The sequence below is a fragment of the Salvelinus alpinus genome, chromosome 8 (assembly GCF_045679555.1).
Source record: "Salvelinus alpinus chromosome 8, SLU_Salpinus.1, whole genome shotgun sequence".
Classification (NCBI taxonomy): Eukaryota; Metazoa; Chordata; class Actinopteri; order Salmoniformes; family Salmonidae; genus Salvelinus; species Salvelinus alpinus.
The window spans coordinates 53,138,766-53,159,412 of NC_092093.1; the positions used below are offsets into that span (position 1 = coordinate 53,138,766).

The window sequence follows — 20,647 nt, forward strand, 5'->3', positions numbered from 1 at the left end:
CCACATAGAGCCCTATATATGGCAGTCAGCTTCATGTCAGGCCACATAGAGCCCTATGGCAGTCAGCTTCATGTCAGGCCACATAGAGCCCTATGGCAGTCAGCTTCATGTCAGGCCACATAGAGCCCTATAGCAGTCAGCTTCATGTCAGGCCACATAGAGCCCTATCTATGGCAGTCAGCTTCATGTCAGACCACATAGAGCCCTATCTATGGCAGTCAGCTTCATGTCAGACCACATAGAGCGCTATCTATGGCAGTCAGCTTCATGTCAGGCCCCATAGAGCCCTATCTATGGCAGTCAGCTTCATGTCAGGCCCCATAGAGCCCTATGGCAGTCAGCTTCATGTCAGGCCACATAGAGCCCTATCTATGGCAGTCAGCTTCATGTCAGGCCCCATAGAGCCCTATGGCAGTCAGCTTCATGTCAGACCACATAGAGCCCTATATGGCAGCCAGCTTCATGTCAGGCCCCATAGAGCCCTATCTATGGCAGTCAGCTTCATGTCAGGCCACATAGAGCCCTATCTATGGCAGTCAGCTTCATGTCAGGCCACATAGAGCCCTATCTATGGCAGTCAGCTTCATGTCAGGCCCCATAGAGCCCTATCTATGGCAGTCAGCTTCATGTCAGGCCACATCTAGCCCTATCTATGGCAGTCAGCTTCATGTCAGACCCCATAGAGCCCTATCTGTGGCAGTCAGCTTCATGTCAGACCACATAGAGCCCTATGGCAGTCAGCTTCATGTCAGGCCACATAGAGCCCTATGGCAGTCAGCTTCATGTCAGGCCACATAGAGCCCTATAGCAGTCAGCTTCATGTCAGGCCACATAGAGCCCTATCTATGGCAGTCAGCTTCATGTCAGACCACATAGAGCCCTATCTATGGCAGTCAGCTTCATGTCAGACCACATAGAGCGCTATCTATGGCAGTCAGCTTCATGTCAGGCCCCATAGAGCCCTATCTATGGCAGTCAGCTTCATGTCAGGCCCCATAGAGCCCTATGGCAGTCAGCTTCATGTCAGGCCACATAGAGCCCTATCTATGGCAGGCAGCTTCATGTCAGGCCCCATAGAGCCCTATGGCAGTCAGCTTCATGTCAGACCACATAGAGCCCTATATGGCAGCCAGCTTCATGTCAGGCCCCATAGAGCCCTATCTATGGCAGTCAGCTTCATGTCAGGCCACATAGAGCCCTATCTATGGCAGTCAGCTTCATGTCAGGCCACATAGAGCCCTATCTATGGCAGTCAGCTTCATGTCAGGCCCCATAGAGCCCTATCTATGGCAGTCAGCTTCATGTCAGGCCACATCTAGCCCTATCTATGGCAGTCAGCTTCATGTCAGACCCCATAGAGCCCTATCTGTGGCAGTCAGCTTCATGTCAGACGACATAGAGCCCTATCTATGGCAGTCAGCTTCATGTCAGGCCACATAGAGCCCTATCTATGGCAGTCAGCTTCATGTCAGGCCCCAGAGAGCCCTATCTGTGGCAGTCAGCTTCATGTCAGGCTATATAGAGCCCTACCTGTGGAAGTCAGCTTCATGTCAGGCCACATAGAGCCCTATGGCAGTCAGCTTCATGTCAGGCCACATAGAGCCTTATCTATGGCAGTCAGCTTCATGTCAGGCCACACAGAGCCTTATGGCAGTCAGCTTCATGTCAGGTCACATAGAGCGCTATCTATGGCAGTCAGCTTCATGTCAGGCCCCATAGAGCCCTATCTATGGCAGTCAGCTTCATGTCAGGCCCCATAGAGCCCTATGGCAGTCAGCTTCATGTCAGACCACATAGAGCCCTATCTATGGCAGTCAGCTTCATGTCAGGCCCCATAGAGCCCTATCTATGGCAGTCAGCTTCATGTCAGGCCACATAGAGCCCTATCTATGGCAGTCAGCTTCATGTCAGACCACATAGAGCCCTATCTATGGCAGTCAGCTTCATGTCAGGCCACATAGAGCCCTATCTATGGCAGTCAGCTTCATGTCAGGCCACATAGAGCCCTATGGCAGTCAGCTTCATGTCAGGCCACATAGAGCGCTATCTATGGCAGTCAGCTTCATGTCAGGCCACAAAGAGCCCTATCTATGGCAGTCAGCTTCATGCCAGACCACATAAAGCCCTATCTATGGCAGTCAGCTTCATGTCAGGCCACATAGAGCCCTATCTATGGCAGTCAGCTTCATGTCAGACCACATAGAGCCCTATCTATGGCAGTCAGCTTCATGTCAGGCCCCAGAGAGCCCTATCTGTGGCAGTCAGCTTCATGTCAGGCCCCAGAGAGCCCTATCTGTGGCAGTCAGCTTCATGTCAGGCCACATAGAGCCCTATCTATGGCAGTCAGCTCCATGTCAGGCCACATAGAGCCCTATCTATGGCAGTCAGCTTCATGTCAGGCTATATAGAGCCCTATCTGTGGAAGTCAACTTCATGTCAGGCCACATAGAGCCCTATGGCAGTCAGCTTCATGTCAGGCCACATAGAGCCCTATGGCAGTCAGCTTCATGTCAGGCCACATAGAGCCCTATAGCAGTCAGCTTCATGTCAGGCCACATAGAGCACTATCTATGGCAGTCAGCTTCATGTCAGACCACATAGAGCCCTATCTATGGCAGTCAGCTTCATGTCAGACCACATAGAGCCCTATCTATGGCAGTCAGCTTCATGTCAGGCCACATAGAGCCCTATCTATGGCAGGCAGCTTCATGTCAGGCCCCATAGAGCCCTATGGCAGTCAGCTTCATGTCAGACCACATAGAGCCCTATATGGCAGTCAGCTTCATGTCAGGCCCCATAGAGCCCTATCTATGGCAGTCAGCTGCATGTCAGGCCACATAGAGCCCTATCTATGGCAGTCAGCTTCATGTCAGGCCCCATAGAGCCCTATCTATGGCAGTCAGCTTCATGTCAGGCCACATAGAGCCCTATCTATGGCAGTCAGCTTCATGTCAGGCCCCAGAGAGCCCTATCTATGGCAGTCAGCTTCATGTCAGGCCACATAGATCCCTATCTATGGCAGGCAGCTTCATGTCAGGCCACATAGAGCCCTATCTATGGCAGTCAGCTTCATGTCAGGCTATATAGAGCCCTATCTGTGGAAGTTAGCTCCATGTCAGGCCACATAGAGCCCTATCTATGGCAGTCAGCTTCATGTCAGGCCACATAGAGCCCTATCTATGGCAGTCAGCTTCATGTCAGGCCCCAGAGAGCCCTATCTGTGGCAGTCAGCTTCATGTCAGGCCCCAGAGAGCCCTATCTGTGGCAGTCAGCTTCATGTCAGGCCACATAGAGCCCTATCTATGGCAGTCAGCTCCATGTCAGGCCACATAGAGCCCTATCTATGGCAGTCAGCTTCATGTCAGGCCCCAGAGAGCCCTATCTGTGGCAGTCAGCTTCATGTCAGGCCCCAGAGAGCCCTATCTGTGGCAGTCAGATTCATGTCAGGCCACATAGAGCCCTATCTATGGCAGTCAGCTCCATGTCAGGCCACATACATAGAGCCCTATCTATGGCAGTTAGCTTCATGTCAGGCTATATAGAGCCCTACCTGTGGAAGTCAGCTTCATGTCAGGCCACATAGAGCCCTATGGCAGTCAGCTTCATGTCAGGCCACATAGAGCCTTATCTATGGCAGTCAGCTTCATGTCAGCCCACACAGAGCCCTATGGCAGTCAGCTTCATGTCAGGTCACATAGAGCGCTATCTATGGCAGTCAGCTTCATGTCAGACCCCATAGAGCCCTATCTATGGCAGTCAGCTTCATGTCAGGCCCCATAGAGTCCTATGGCAGTCAGCTTCATGTCAGACCACATAGAGCCCTATCTATGGCAGTCAGCTTCATGTCAGGCCCCATAGAGCCCTATCTATGGCAGTCAGCTTCATGTCAGGCCACATAGAGCCCTATGGCAGTCAGCTTCATGTCAGACCACATAGAGCCCTATCTATTGCAGTCAGCTTCATGTCAGGCCACATAGAGCCTGGCTGTTCTTGTTTTTCAGGACAGTCGTGACAGTTTTTAAAAGAACACATAACTGGCAGCTGAGTTAAAGTGTCTGTATTCTGTTCCTCATGTATCAAACACCACATATCAAGGATGAAAACAACACATTAGTTGCAAGAAAAACAAACATCTAACATCTCCTCTGCATTCCTGAACCTGCTGACTAGATTGAGTGTCAGCTGACTGGGAAAAATATATCTCATCTTTTGCCATACCGTTGTGAGAGGGCAGGACATGGGAGAGAAACCTAGCAGCTTAGGTGACCAATGGAATGTCCCCAAGTCCATGGGAAATTCTGAATATCATAGGTGTTCGTCTCTTTTATATGTCCTCCCTCTTCTCTCTATGTCCTCTCCCTTCTCTCTATATGTCCTCTCCCTTCTCTCTATGTCCTCTCCCTTCTCTCTATGTCCTCTCCCTTCTCTCTATGTCCTCTCCCTTCTCTATATGTCCTCTCCCTTCTCTCTATGTCCTCTCCCTTCTCTCTATATGTCCTCTCCCTTCTCTCTATGTCCTCTCCCTTCTCTCTATGTCCTCTCCCTATGTCCTCTCCCTTCTCTCTATGACTCTCCCTTCTCTTTATGTCCTCTCCCTTCTCTCTATGTCCTCCCCCTTCTCTCTATGACTCCCCCTTCTCTCTATGTCCTCCCCCTTCTCTCTATGACTCCCCCTTCTCTCTATGTCCTCCCCCTTCTCTCTATGTCCTCTCCCTTCTCTCTATGACTCCCCCTTCTCTCTATGACTCCCCCTTCTCTCTATGTCCTCTCCCTTCTCTCTATGTCCTCCCCCTTCTCTCTATGTCCTCCCCCTTCTCTCTATGACTCCCCCTTCTCTCTATGACTCCCCCTTCTCTCTATGTCCTCTCCCTTCTCTCTATGACTCTCCCTTCTCTCTATGTCCTCCCCCTTCTCTCTATGTCCTCTCCCTTCTCTCTATGACTCCCCCTTCTCTCTATGTCCTCTCCCTTCTCTCTATGACTCCCCCTTCTCTCTATGTCCTCTCCCTTCTCTCTATGTCCTCCCCCTTCTCTCTATGTCCTCTCCCTTCTCTCTATGACTCCCCCTTCTCTCTATGTCCTCTCCCTTCTCTCTTAATGATGCTTTGAAGCACATACCACAGGGATCCTACAACATACATGACCTCGCTACTTAGTGCGTGTGTGTGTGTGTGTGTGTGTGTGTGTGTGTGTGTGTGTGTGTGTGTGTGTGTGTGTGTGTGTGTGTGTGTGTGTGTGTGTGTGTGTGTGTGTGTGAAACGAGACACTCTTGTACCTTCCTTATCTAAATAAATCAGATTTTTCTATTAGCTTGTCTTCCATTTTAATAAAATAATATGCCAAAGTGTTTAGTGAATGTTTACTTACTAAATGTTTTTAGCAACATAATAATAATTTATAAAAATGTCTATAGCGCTTCCCATAAAAATCTCAAAGCGCTTCAAAAGCTAAAAAAACCAACTAGCAAATACTGTACCATGTGTTTATATAAATCAGGGATGAGCAACTGGCGGCCCATCCCCCTTTTGCAGGCCCGTGGATCATTTCCCCCCAAAAATAGATAAATTGTTTCTTTTGGAACTCAGTCAGGGTCTCAATTTACTGTTGCTAGGTAGAATAGTAGAATACTCAAGGTACAATTTACTGTTGCTAGGTAGAATAGTAGAATACTCAAGGTACAGTTTACTGTTGCTGGGTAGAATAGTCGAATACTCAAGGTACAATTTTGAAATCTGGTTGTTCATCAGAAGTTTTTCTCTTGTGATGTCAGTCACTGACAGTCACTGAATTAGCCCATGTCACCTGTAAGTTAGTCTAGCAGCCAGTTATCTAAACTTGTGGTAATCTAGCAGCCAGTTATCTAAACTTGTGGTAACATCTTGGATAACATGGTCGGTAACATGCTAATTTAAAAGCCTTTTCAGTTTACATTAGCCCACACACCATGTGATTTGATGCCTAGTAAATTGAGAGTGGCATGATGGCTTTTATCCTGCCTTTTCCTGGCCCATCATTCAACTGGTCGACAACGCTGGCCACTTAATCCAATCATGCCCGACAGCAGAGATTGATTGGTTGATTAATGGGGGGTTTGGGATCTCTGGGGAGGAGACGGAGGTCTCAAAATGGCCCTGGCTATCAGGGCTCTGATTTCATTAGAGCCGCTGTCATGGCAACCTATCCGACCCCCAACGTTAACTTTAGGGACTAAACTATTCTATAAAGCGTCAGCTTGCAACATATCACGGGCTTCATCTAAACAGAGGAATGTCTTGAGAGAATGCTTTAGAAGAAACCCGATATGTCAGTGGTACCGCGGCTTCATGAAACTGTTAACGCTCTGAAGAATTTCTGAGAGCCCGTCTCAATATCAGAGAGAAATAGTAGAAACCGATTAAGAGGTCGGTCCATTCAGAACTAAGTGCCTTTTAAATGTCCCATAAATGCATCTCTGCTCACCCTTTTTCACAGAGCTTTCTAACACCAGTTCTATTTGTAGAAATCTATCAAATCAATAGTTGGCTGATTCCAACCCCGCCCCTTACTGAGAATATGTCTGCACGGTTAGCTAGGTGCAATCTACGGATGAGAGGGACACAGTGAGAGAGACAAAGAGAGAAAGGAGGAAGAGGGAGAGAAACAGGGATATGGAGTAAAGGGCGTGAGAGGGGGAGGGGTTAAAGGGAGAGAGAGGGGAGGGGTTAAAGAGAGAGAAGGGGAGGGGTTAAAGGGAGAGAAGGGAGGGGTTGAAGGGGGAGAAGGGAGGAGTTAAAGGGAGAAACGGGGAGGGGTTAAAGGGAGAGAGAGGGGAGGGGTTGAAGAGAGAGAAGGGAGGAGTTAAAGGGAGAAATGGGGAGGGGTTAAAGGGAGAGAGAGGGGAGGGGTTAAAGGGAGAGAAGGGAGGAGTTAAAGGGAGAGAAGGGAGGAGTTAAAGGGAGAGAAGGGAGGGGTTAAAGGGAGAGAAGGGGAGGGGTTAAAGGGAGAGAGAGGGGAGGGGTTAAAGGGAGAGAAGGAGAGGGGTTAAAGGGAGAGAAGGGAGGGGTTAAAGGGAGAGAAGGGAGGGGTTAAAGTGAGAGAAGGGGAGGGGTTAAAGGGAGAGGAGGGGAGGGGTTAAAGGGAGAGAAGGGAGGAGTTAAAGGGAGAGAAGGGAGGGGTTAAAGGGAGAGAAGGGGAGGGGTTAAAGGGAGAGAGAGGGGAGGGGTTAAAGGGAGAGAAGAGCGGGGTTAAAGGGAGAGAGAGGGGAGGGGTTAAAGGGAGAGGAGGGGAGGGGTTAAAAGGAGAGAAGGGGAGAAGGGGAGGGGTTAAAGGGAGAGAGAGGGGAGGGGTTAAAGGGAGAGAGAGGGGAGGGGTTAAAAGGAGAGAGAGGGGAGGGGTTAAAGGGAGAGAGAGGGGAGGGGTTAAAGGGAGAGAAGGGAGGAGTTAAAGGGAGAGAAGGGAGGGGTTAAAGGGAGAGAGAGGGGAGGGATTAAAGGGAGAGAAGGAGAGGGGTTAAAGGGAGAGAAGGGGAGGGGTTAAAGGGAGAGGAGGGGAGGGGTTAAAAGGAGAGAAGGGGAGAAGGGGAGGGGTTAAAGGGAGAGAGAGGGGAGGGGTTAAAGGGAGAGAAGGGGAGGGGTTAAAGGGAGAGAAGGGGAGGGGTTAAAGGGAGAGGAGGGGAGGGGTTAAAGGGAGAAAGAGGGGAGGGGTTAAAGGGAGAGGAGCAGTGATTTCTCAGAACGGTAAATAAGCTTTTCACCGTCATAGCCATAGGGTGTCGTGAAATAAATCACTGTTGGAATGTGGTTTTAACCAATCAGCATCCAGGATTAGACCAACCCAATGTATAACGCGATAGAAAACTCACCTTGACCCCATGGCCAACATCGTCCAGCACGTTGTAGTCGATGGGCTTCCTGATGTACCTCACCGGCCGCTCTATGTTGCCGGGGGCGATGATCTTGTGGGTCCTCGATGTGTTCTTGTTGGTGGTGAGGATCCCGATCTCTCGCCTGGCCACCTTCTCCTTGTGGATGTCCACCGTCTAAAAACACGGGAGAGGGAGAAAGACATGATAAGTGCCTCGGAGCTATGGGACAGAACAAGGACCTTTGGCTGAATTACAACCTCGTCATATAGTTACTAAAGTGGCTTTAATTGAATCAGGTCGCAGTGGTTTTCATCACCAAGCTCGTAATCCCTGGTAATCCCTGGTACACACCAGCTAAATCAATCACGGTGTATAATAGAAGCCGAACAGCGTAATGACCCGTCGTGTACAGACCATAATGCATTTTGCTTCTCTCCAAATCGGCAGTGACATGTTGTTCAATGCCGTCATAAATGAACAAAGACTATGATGATGAGGACAACTCTCCTCTACCACCAGGAACTCCTTCCTGTCACGCCTGCTTCCGCTCCCCTTCCCTGGCGCTCGAAGGGGCCAGGCTCCCAAGCATTACGCACTCCTGCCACCGTCGTTACGCACACCCGCTCCCCACGTCACGCGCATCAGCGATTCATTGCACTCACCTGGAATCAATCACCTGTGTTTATTTCCTTCCCCTATATCTGTCTGTTCCCCAGCTCTGTTCCTGGCTTCAGCATTAATTGTCGTTTGTCTTTTGTTTTAACCCGGTTCTGCGGCTGTTCCAGTCCTGTTCCATGTCTCTGCTATATTAAATGTTAGTATCTCCAGCGTTGGTTCCTACACTTCGTGATGTTTGGGGATTCATCATTTAAGAAGCTTCCGTCTTGCAAAAAATTTGCCTATGTCCGTTTAAATGTATGATTGTACCATTTAAACTCAAGGCGACAAGGGGTTAAGGTTGTCTACTAAGCAAAACCAACAATGCAATAATTTGAGAATCCTATATTATTTAAAAAAAACTACGGACATGAAGGATGTGCATTCATTAAATACACAGTTGTCTGTACTGGATCACCGGTCAGTATAGTGAACTCTAAATGCAGTGTCCTACGGAGAATATTTCCATTTATAACCATTCTAACTAAATCCTCCCTGTGAAGAAGTAGGGCTGATAAAATCACAAAGTCCACGGCCAACATGAGACAAATGATTGTAGTTTCATGGATAGAAAGTTTCATAGATTTAGTGTTTTGCTTCTGTAAATTGCTGCTGTTTTAATAAATTGCCTAGTGCTCTTTAAACGGACTAATTGCATATTATTTTCATTAGTATGCTCCACCACTTCTGTTAAGACCCAGGGACATTTGCATAGTAGCGAAATGTGTGTGTGTGTATGTGTATGTGTGTGTGTGTGTGTGTGTGTGTGTGTGTGTGTGTGTGTGTGTGTGTGTGTGTGTGTGTGTGTGTGTGTGTGTGTGTGTGTGTGTGTGTGTGTGTGTGTGTGTGTGTGTGTGTGTGTAAGCGAGTAAGAGAGTGTGACAGAGAGGAACAGAGTGAGAGTGTGAGAAAGAATGTTGTGAGTGAGATAAACAGAGAGAATGTTGTGAGTGAGATAAACAGAGAGAATGTGTTGGTGTGTGTGAATAGTTTGAGGTACACTACACCTGCTCGTCGAACATCTCATTCCAAAATCATGGGCATTAATATGGAGTTGGTCCCCCCCCTTTGCTGCTATAACAGCCTCCACTCTTCTGGGAAGGCTTTCCACTAGATGTTGGAACATTGCTGCAGGGACTTGCTTCCATTCAGCCACAAGAGCATTAGTGAGGACGGGCACTGATGTTGGGTGATTAGGCCTGGCTCACAGTCGGCGTTACAATTCATCCCAAAGGTGTTCGATGGGGTTGAGGTCAGGGCTCTGTGCAGGCCAGTCAAGTTCTTCCACACTGATCTCGACAAACCATTTCTGTATGGACCTCGCTTTGTGCATTGTCATGCTGAAACAGTGAAGGGCCTTCCCCAAACTGTTGCCACAAAGTTGGAAGCACAGAATCGTCTAGAATGTCATTGTATGCTGTAGCAATAATATTTCCCTTCACTGGAACTAAGGGGCCCGAACCATGAAGAACAGCCCAAGACCATTATTCCTCCTCCACCAAACTTTACAGTTGGCACTATGCATTCGGGCTGGTAGCGTTCTCCTGGCATCCGCCAAACTCAGATTTGTCCATCGGACTGCCAGATGGTGAAGCGTGATTCATCACTCCAGAGAACACGTTTCCACTGCTCCAGAGTCCAATGGCAGCGAGCTTTACACCACTCCAGCCGACGCTTGGCATTGCGCATGGTGATCTTAGGCTTGTGTGCGGCTGCTCGGCCATGGAAACCCATTTCATGAAGCTCCTGATGAATCAAATCAAAACAAATGTATTTATAAAGCCCTTCTTACATCAGCTGATATATCAAAGTGCTGTACAGAAACCCAACCTAAAACCACAAACATCAAGCAATGCAGATGTAGAAGCACAGTGGCTAGGAAAAACTCACTAGAAAGGCCAGAACCTAGGAAGAAACCCAGAGAGGAACCAGGCTATGAGGAGTGGCCAGTCCTCTTCTGGCTGTGCCGGGTGGAGATTATAACAGAACATGGCCAAGATGTTCAAATGTTCATAGATGACCAGCAGGGTCAGATAATAATAATCACAGTGGTTGTCGAGGGTGCAACAAGTCAGCACCTCAGGAGTAAATGTCAGTTGGCTTTTCATAGCCGATCATTGAGAGTATTCAGAGTATGAACAACTCTGGTGCTGACGTTGCTTCCAGAGGCAGTTTGGAACTCAGTAGTGAGTGTTGCAACCGAGGACAGACGATTTTTACGCGCTGCACACTTCAGCACTCGGCGGTCCCGTTCTGTGAGCTTGTGTGGTCTACCACTTCGTGACTGAGCCGTTGTTGCTCCTAGTTGTTTCCACTTCACAATAACAGCACTTACAGTTGATCGTGGGCAGGTCTAGCAGGACAGAAATTTGTAGAACTGACTTGTTGGAAAGGTGGCATCCTATGAGGAGCCACGTTGAATGTCACTGAGCTCTTCAGTAAGGCCATTCTACTGCCAATGTTTGTCTATGGAGATTGCATTGCTGAGAGCTCGATTTGATACACCTGTCAGCAACAGCCTAATCCACTAATTTGAAGGGGTGTCCACATACTTTTGCATATATAGTGTACAGTATGTATGTGAACACACTGTGATAGGAGCCAGTTCCTCACAAACAGGATCTCTGAGGTTGACCCCTTTCCAGAGTACCATGACACAGTGTATCCTCTTTCCAGAGTACCATGACACACAGTGTATCCCCTCACAGAGTACCATGACACACAGTGTATCCCCTTTCCAGAATACCATGACACACAGTGTATCCCCTTTCCAGATTACCATGACACACAGTGTATCTCCTTTCCAGAGTACCATGACACACAGTGTATCCCCTTTCCAGAGTACCATGACACACAGTGTATCCCCTTTCCAGAGTACCATGACACACAGTGTATATCCTTTCCAGAGTACCATGACACACAGTGTATCCCCTTTCCAGAGTACCATGACACACAGTGTATCCCCTTTCCAGAGTACCATGACACACAGTGTATCCCCTTTCCAGAGTACCATGACACACAGTGTATCCCCTTTCCAGAGTACCATGACACACAGTGTATCCCCTTTCCAGAGTACCATGACACACAGTGTATCCCCTTTCCAGAGTACCATGACACACAGTGTATCCCCTTTCCAGAGTACCATGACACACAGTGTATCCCCCTCACAGAGTACCATGACACACAGTGTATCCCCTTTCCAGAGTACCATGACACACAGTGTATCCCCTTTCCAGAGTACCATGACACACAGTGTATCCCCCTCACAGAGTACCATGACACACAGTGTATCCCCTTTCCAGAGTACCATGACACACAGTGTATCCCCTTTCCAGAGTACCATGACACACAGTGTATCCCCTTTCCAGAGTACCATGACACACAGTGTATCCCCTTTCCAGAGTACCATGACACACAGTGTATCCCCTTTCCAGAGTACCATGACACACGGTGTATCCCCTTTCCAGAGTACCATGGCACACAGTGTATCCCCTTTCCAGAGTACCATGACACACAGTGTATCCCCTTGAATTTCAGGACTACACTCCAGGGACCTCATTTATCAATCATGCGTAGGCAGAAATCTGTGTGTAAACCACGAGTGGGATCATTTCCACGCAAAGTGTGAGATTATCAATATGAACGTTTGCTAGAGTGAGCATAGATGTACACACAGCCATGAGTAGGCATAGTGCCTAGTGGTGGAGGAAGGGGAAATGATGGTCAAGCATGGAATGGGGAAGACACAGTGCCTTCGGAAAGTATTCAGACCCCTTGACTTTTTCCACATTTTGATACGTTACAGCCTCATTCTAAAATGGATTAAATCGTTTTTTCCCCATCATCAATCTGCAGACAATACCCCATAATGACATCACAATACTCCATAATGACATCACAATACCCCATAATAATTTTTTTTTTGTTGCTAATTTATATTTTTGAATGTAAATATAACATTTACATAAGTATTCAGACCCTTTACTCAGTACTTTGTTGAAGCACATTTGGCAGCGATTACAGCCTCAAGTCTTCATGGGTATGACGCTACAAGCTTGGCACGTCTGTATTTGGGGAGTGTCTCCCATTCTTCTCTGCAGATCCTCTCAAGCTTTGTCAGGTTGGATGGGGAGCGTTGCTGCACAGCTATTTTCAGGTTTCTCCAGAGATGTTCGATCGGGTTCAAGTCCGGGGTCTGGCTGGGCCACTGAAAAACACTCAGAGACTTGTACCGAAGCCACTCCTGCCTTGTCTTGGCTGTGTGCTTTGGGTTGTTGTCCTGTTGGAAGGTGAACCTTCGCCCCAGTCTGAGGTCCTGAGCACTCTGGAGCAGGTTTTCATTAAGAATCTCTTTGTACTTTGCTCCGTTCATCTTTCCCTTGATCCTGACTAGTCTCCCAGTCCCTGCCGCTGAAAAACATCCCCACAGAATGATGCTGCCACCACCATGCTTCACTGTAGAGATGGTGCCAGGTTTCCTCCAGATGTGACGCTTGGCATTCAGGCCAAAGAGTTCAATATTGGTTTAATCAGACCAGAGAATCTTGTTTCTCATGGTCTGAGAGTCCTTTAGGTGCCTTTCGAGAGACTCCAAGTGGGCTGTCATGTGCCTTTTACTGAGGAGTGGCTTCCGTCTGGTCAATCTACCATTGTGCACGAGCACTGAGGCTGTGAACAATTGGTATTTATCAACAGTTACCTCCTACCGGTGTGCGTATGACGCTCATAGGATTATTTGAGAAATCACATTTTGTCTATGCGTACGAACATTCTACCTTCTATTCATCAGTATTTTAGAATAGTTTCTGCGCAAAATTGACAAATGAGGCCCCAGGTATTGATGAATGAGGCCCCAGGTATTGACAAATGAGGCCCCAGGTATTGATAAATGAGGCCCCAGGTATTGACAAATGAGGCCCCAGGTATTGACAAATGAGGCCCCAGGTATTGACAAATGAGGCCCCAGGTATCATCATCGTTTTCCCATCCTCTCAAACTAACGGTTTTCTCAGGGGAGGGAGCGCTGGCCGGCACATTGGTTTTGTTCTAGTTGCTGGGAGAACTAATAAATACTGTTCCGTCCACTCGTCTGTGAATATACGTTTTTCAGAGAAACTTGTCTTTTGTTTCAACAAGCCATATTAACAAAAATACTGGTAACTACGCTCCATCTATCTGTGATATTTACAGTTGAGCCGCGGTCAAATCTTTCTGCCTGCTAGTCGCAAGGTTCAACAAAGGATATTTGGATTCATGTAATTGGGTAAGACGCGGCCTCTTGTATTTGCATATAACCACACGATTGGATTAGACGGGGCAGTAGTAGAGGCGGGCGTAGCTTTTTTAGAGAGGGAGAGGGAGAGGGAGAGAGGGAGAGAGGGAGAGAGAGAGAGAGGGAGAGAGGGAGAGAGGGAGAGAGGGAGAGAGAGAGAGAGAGAGAGAGAGAGAGAGAGAGAGAGAGAGAGAGAGAGAGAGAGAGAGAGAGAGAGAGACATCTAGACACCGTTGCCCTAGAGCACACAAAAAACTATACATACCTCGGCCTAAACATCAGCACCACAGGTAGCTTCCACAGAGCTGTGAACGATCTGAGAGACAAGGCAAGAAGGGCATTCTATGCCATCAAAAGGAACATAAATTTCAACATACCAATTAGGATCTGGCTAAAAATACTTGAATCAGTCATAGAGCCCATTGCCCTTTATGGTTGTGAGGTCTGGGGTCCGCTCACCAACCAAGATTTCACAAAATGGGACAAACACCAAATTGAGACTCTGCATGCAGAATTCTGCAAAAATATCCTCCGTGTACAACGTAGAACACCAAATAATGCATGCAGAGCAGAATTAGGCCGATACCCACTAATTATCAAAATCCAGAAAAGAGCCGTTAAATTCTACAACCACCTAAAAGGAAGCGATTCCCAAACCTTCCATAACAAAGCCATCACCTACAGAGAGATGAACCTGGAGAAGAGTCCCCTAAGCAAGCTGGTCCTAGGGCTCTGTTCACAAACACAAACACACCCCACAGAGCCCCAGGACAACAGCACAATTAGACCCAACCAAATCATGAGAAAACAAAAAGATAATTACTTGACACATTGGAAAGAATTAACAAAAAAACAGAGCAAACTAGAATGCTATTTGGCCCTAAACAGAGAGTATACAGTGGCAGAATACCTGACCACTGTGACTGACCCAAACTTAAGGAAAGCTTTGACTATGTACAGACTCAGTGAGCATAGCCTTGCTATTGAGAAAGGCCGCCGTAGGCAGACATGGCTCTCAAGAGAAGACAGGCTATGTGCTCACTGCCCACAAAATGAGGTGGAAACTGAGCTGCACTTCCTAACCTCCTGCCCAATGTATGACCATATTAGAGAGACATATTTCCCTCAGATTACACAGATCCACAAAGAATTCGAAAACAAATCCAAGTTTGATAAACTCCCATATCTACTGGGTGAAATTCCACAGTGTGCCATCACAGCAGCAAGATTTGTGACCTGTTGCCACAAGAAAAGGGCAACCAGTGAAGAACAAACACCATTGTAAATACAACCCATATTTATGTTTATTTATTTTAACTTGTGTGCTTTAACCATTTGTACATTGTTACAACACTGTATATATATAATATGACATTTGTCATGTCTTTATTGTTTTGAAACTTCTGTATGTGTAATGTTTACTGTTAATTTTTATTGTTTATTTCACTTTTGTATATTATCTACCTCACTTGCTTTGGCAATGTTAACACATGTTTCCCATGCCAATAAAGCCCCTTGAATTGAATTGAATTGAATTGAGAGAGAGAGAGAGAGAGAGAGAGAGAGAGAGAGAGAGAGAGGTCGTGGTCAGATGAGCTCCTGCATTTTTCTGCATTTTCTTTAAAAAAGATACATTTAGAGTTAGATAAACTTGGATTTTTTGTCAAGAACACATACAGGATGCTACCCTCTACAACATAACCCTCACTTCAAATCAAAACTCAAAACCTACAACCTGATTTTGGACGGATTTACGGAATCACCTGAATGGTTCACATCTACCAAGGATTAATTATTCTATACAGCAAATTCTCTGGAAAACAACAGAAACCTGAGAACACCACCCAACCTGGAACTGAGTGAGTAATGTTTAGTCTGAAACTATATTTGATTTCCAAAAGCCAAGAAGAAAAATACATGACACTACTTTATAAGGACTGAATAGTAACATAATTCTGCCAAGCTTGATACAGCTTCAACTAGCACTTAAGTGTCAAGTGAGAGGTGTCAAAGCCCATTAGCCCAACAATGGCAGGAGAGTCGAATAGTCTACCCCAACCAAATGGAGAGGCCTTAGAAGCTGCCTCCCGCTGTTCAGAGGTAATTAAAATACAGTACCTTGTGCATGTAAAGAATGATAAGACAAGAAAAGATCACAAAATGAAGCTCCTTATGGAAAATCAAGAGACACTTTTTGCTGACTATTACAAAAATGGGAACATGAGCAACCTTATCTTCCACACAAACCATCCCCAGGCATGGCACAGTGCTATATTAGCACACTACCCCTCTGTTAAGAGAGGGGGGGTTAACGAGGGGTGGAAACTCAGGATTCTTGACAACGAGGACGAGGAGTCAGCTAATATAAATCTATATAAGTCTGGAACAGTATTGGTACAGGGCAACCACAAACAGTTTCAGCTGGACTTTCACCTAATCAAAGAATTAGCCCAGCAGGAGAAGCTCTCCCTTGATAAAGATACCCCCACCCCAAGTGGGTCAGACCAAACCTCTTCATCATATAACCCCACAGACGAGCAACCCTCAGCAGACAGTCAACCTCCCAGTACAGAGTACTTCTCCCTCATTGAAATGAAGGATAAATTCACCCAGCTGGAGGTAAGGCAGGTTGAGCTAGAACAGCAGGTGATTACACTCCAGTCAGCACAGACCCAGACAACAGTCCAGCACAACAACCCCTTAACCAGACCAGGAGAGCTGGAGGTGGAGAGAGACATATCTGCACTCTGTACAGTGGTGAGACAACTTCAACAGGAGAAAGGGCAGAAGCAGGAGCAGAACAAAGCACTAGAGGAAAGGATCAGACTGCTGGAGGAGAGGGAGAGGGGGATGGAGGAGAGGATCAGACTGCTGGAGGAGAGGTTGAGGGGGATGGCATGTGACAGAGAACAACCCACTAGGGAGGTGGCCATCCCCACAGAGACGCCATCAGAACAGCCCACCTCAGCACCCGACAAAAGTCTCGACACCACAGCAGAACAGTCCACACCAGACCCTGACCATAGAGTCGACATCACAGCAGAACAGACAAAAGAAAAACCCCAAGCCCAGCAGCTCTCACTCCCTCTGAGCACCCCCCCTGTCAGCCACCCTGATAGCCCTCCTGACAACCCCCCCACAGCCACTGAGGACAAACACAAGACACAGATTTTTCTCCTTATGGACTCAAATGGGAAATATATAGAAGAAAAAAAACTTTTTCCCAAACACAGTGTGTCTAAACTCTGGTGTCCAAACACCCAGCGCGCCCTAGACCTTCTGTCTGAGGACAAACTAGGCTCACCTAGCCACATAATAATACACACAGGCACAAACGACCTGAGAGCACAGCAGGAAAGGGTGGCCACAGCACTGAAGGGAGTGATTGAAAAAGCTTCTTCTACTTTCCCCAACGCACAAGTGGTTATCTCCACCCTGCTACCACGAAAAGACTTCCACCCTGCTACAATACAGCGGGTAAACGCAAGCATTTCCCGTGACTGTGCCTCAAAACCAAATGTTTTTCTGGCCCACCACTCCACCCTGGACTTGAACAGCCTCTATGACCAGGTCCACCTCTACAAGGCAGCAGTGCCCACCTTTGCCCGGACTCTAAAGGACATCGCTCTCAAACGAAGCCCCAACACTTCACACAGGAGCAACAGATCAATAGACACCCCACCCAGACCAGCGAGACACCCTCCAAGACCTCCAGGACCCCCCCTAGACCTACACACCCCCCCCCACATCAACCATGCCCACACCCAATTTAGGCCCCCTCAGATCAGACCCATGCCACTCCTGCCCACCCCATGCACCCCACCCCCGCAAAGAGGGCATCAACATGGAAGTCACACATACGCCCAGGTAGTGAGCGGGCAAACTGGCCCAACCCCCACTCTTACACTCGCCCAAGCCAACGGCATGTACCAGATGCTCAGCAGGCTCTGCTCACACTTACTGGCCTGAGGCCAAACCCCGACCAACAACATTGGACACTTTATGGAACAAAAAGCCTTCACTATATCATCCTGGAATATCCAAGGTCTGAGGTCATCTGCCTTTGGCCTAAAGAGCAGGAACCCGGACTTCACCAAAGAAATCGGTAATGCAGACATTGTCATCCTGCAAGAAACATGGTATAGAGGAGACGGACCCACTGGTTGCCCTCTAGGTTACAGAGAGCTGGTAGTCCCATCCACCAAACTACCAGGTGTGAAACAGGGAAGGGACTCAGGGGGAATGCTAATTTGGTATAGAGCAGACCTAACTCACTCCATTAAATTAATCAAAACAGGAACATTTTACATTTGGCTAGAAATTCTAAAGGAAATTATCTTAACAGAGAAAAATGTCCTCCTGTGTGCTACCTATATCCCCCCACTAGAATCCCCATACTTTAATGAAGACAGCTTCTCCATCCTGGAGGGGGAAATCAATCATTTCCAGGCCCAGGGACATGTATTAGTCTGTGGCGACCTAAATGCCAGAACTGGACAGGAACCTGACACCCTCAGCACAAAGGGGGACAAACACCTACCTGGAGGTGACAGCATTCCCTCCCCCATATGCCCACCTAGGCACAACTATGACAACATAACCAACAAAAACGGGTCACAACTCCTGCAGCTCTGTCGCACGCTGGGTATGTACATAGTCAATGGTAGGCTTCGAGGGGACTCCTATGGTAGGTACACCTATAGCTCATCTCTTGGCAGTAGCACTGTAGACTACTTTATCACTGACCTCAACCCAGAGTCTCTCAGAGCGTTCACAGTCAGCCCACTGACACCCCTATCAGACCACAGCAAAATCACAGTCTACTTGAACAGAGCAATACTCAATCATGAGGCATCAAAGCCAAAGGAACTGAGTAACATTAAGAAATGCTATAGATGGAAGGAATGCAGTTTGGAAACCTACCAAAAAACAATTAGGCAACAGCAAATTCAATCCCTTTTAGACAACTTCCTGGGTAAAACGTTCCACTGCAATAGTGAAGGTGTAAACTTGGCAGTAGAAAATCTTAACAGTATATTTGACCTCTCAGCTTCCCTATCAAATCTAAAAATCTCAAATAGAAAACCGAAGAAAATGAACAACAATGACAAATGGTTTGATAAAGAATGCAAAAATCTAAGAAATAAATTGAGAAACCTGTCCAACCAAAAACATAGAGACCCGGAAAACCTGAGTCTACGCCTTCACTATGGTGAATCACTAAAACAATACAGAAATACACTACGGAAAAAGAAGGAACAGCACGTCAGAAATCAGCTCAATGTAATTGAAGAATCCATAGACTCTAACCAATTCTGGAAAAATTGGAAAACACTAAACAAACAACAACACGAAGAATTATCTATCCAAAATGGAGATGTATGGGTAAACCACTTCTCCAATCTTTTTGGCTCTATAACAAAGAATAAAGAGCAAAAACATATACATGATCAAATACAAATCCTAGAATCAACTATTAAAGACTACCAGAACCCACTGGATTCTCCAATTACCTTGAATGAGTTACAGGACAAAATAAAAACCCTCCAACCCAAAAAGGCCTGTGGTGTTGATGGTATCCTTAATGAAATGATCAAATATACAGACAACAAATTCCAATTGGCTATATTAAAACTCTTTAACATCGTCCTTAGCTCTGGCATCTTCCCCAATATTTGGAACCAAGGACTGATCACCCCAATCCACAAAAGTGGAGACAAATTTGACCCCAATAACTACCGTGGAATATGCGTCAACAGTAACCTTGGGAAAATACTCTGCATTATCATTAACAGCAGACTCGTACATTTCCTCAATGAAAACAATGTACTGAGCAAATGTCAAATTGGCTTTTTACCAAATTACCGTACAACAGACCATGTATTCACCCTACACACCCTAATTGACAACCAAACAAACCAAAACAAAGGCAAAGTCTTCTCATGCTTTGTTGATTTCAAAAAAGCCTTCGACTCAATTTGGCATGAGGGTCTGCTATACAAATTGATGGAAAGTGGTGTTGGGGGAAAAACATACGACATCATAAAATCCATGTACACAAACAACAAGTGTGCGGTTAAAATTGGCAAAACACACACACATTTCTTCACACAGGGTCGTGGGGTGAGACAGGGATGCAGCTTAAGCCCCACCCTCTTCGACATATACAGTGGGGAGAACAAGTATTTGATACACTGCCGATTTTGCAGGTTTTCCTACTTACAAAGCATGTAGAGGTCTGTAATTTTTATCATAGGTACACTTCAACTGTGAGAGACGGAATCTAAAACAAAAATCCAGAAAATCATATTGTATGTATACAGTGGCAGAATACCTGACCACTGTGACTGACCCAAACTTAAGGAAAGCTTTGACTATGTACAGACTCAGTGAGCATAGCCTTGCTATTGAGAAAGGCCGCCGTAGGCAGACATGGCTCTCAAGAGAAGACAGGCTATGTGCTCACTGCCCACAAAATGAGGTGGAAACTGAGCTGCACTTCCTAACCTCCTGCCCAATGTATGACCATATTAGAGAGACATATTTCCCTCAGATTACACAGATCCACAAAGAATTCGAAAACAAATCCAATTTTGATAAACTCCCATATCTACTGGGTGAAATTCCACAGTGTGCCATCACAGCAGCAAGATTTGTGACCTGTTGCCACAAGAAAAGGGCAACCAGTGAAGAACAAACACCATTGTAAATACAACCCATATTTATGTTTATTTATTTTAACTTGTGTGCTTTAACCATTTGTACATTGTTACAACACTGTATATATATAATATGACATTTGTAATGTCTTTATTGTTTTGAAACTGTCACGTTCCTGACCTGTTTTCTGTTGTTTTGTATGTGTGTGATGGTCAG

General features: G+C 46.7%; 1 protein-coding gene across 4 annotated transcripts in view; it reads right to left on the reverse strand.

Annotated features, from left to right (window-relative positions):
* LOC139583274 (abl interactor 1-like) overlaps positions 1–20,647 on the reverse strand; it is a 142,304-nt gene that overhangs the window by 52,207 nt on the left and 69,450 nt on the right. For all 4 annotated transcript variants that reach the window (XM_071414168.1, XM_071414169.1, XM_071414171.1 and 1 more), the window contains exon 3: positions 7,840–8,016. In XM_071414168.1, the coding sequence (XP_071270269.1) occupies positions 7,840–8,016 (177 nt within the window). The remainder of the gene's footprint in view (positions 1–7,839; positions 8,017–20,647) is intronic.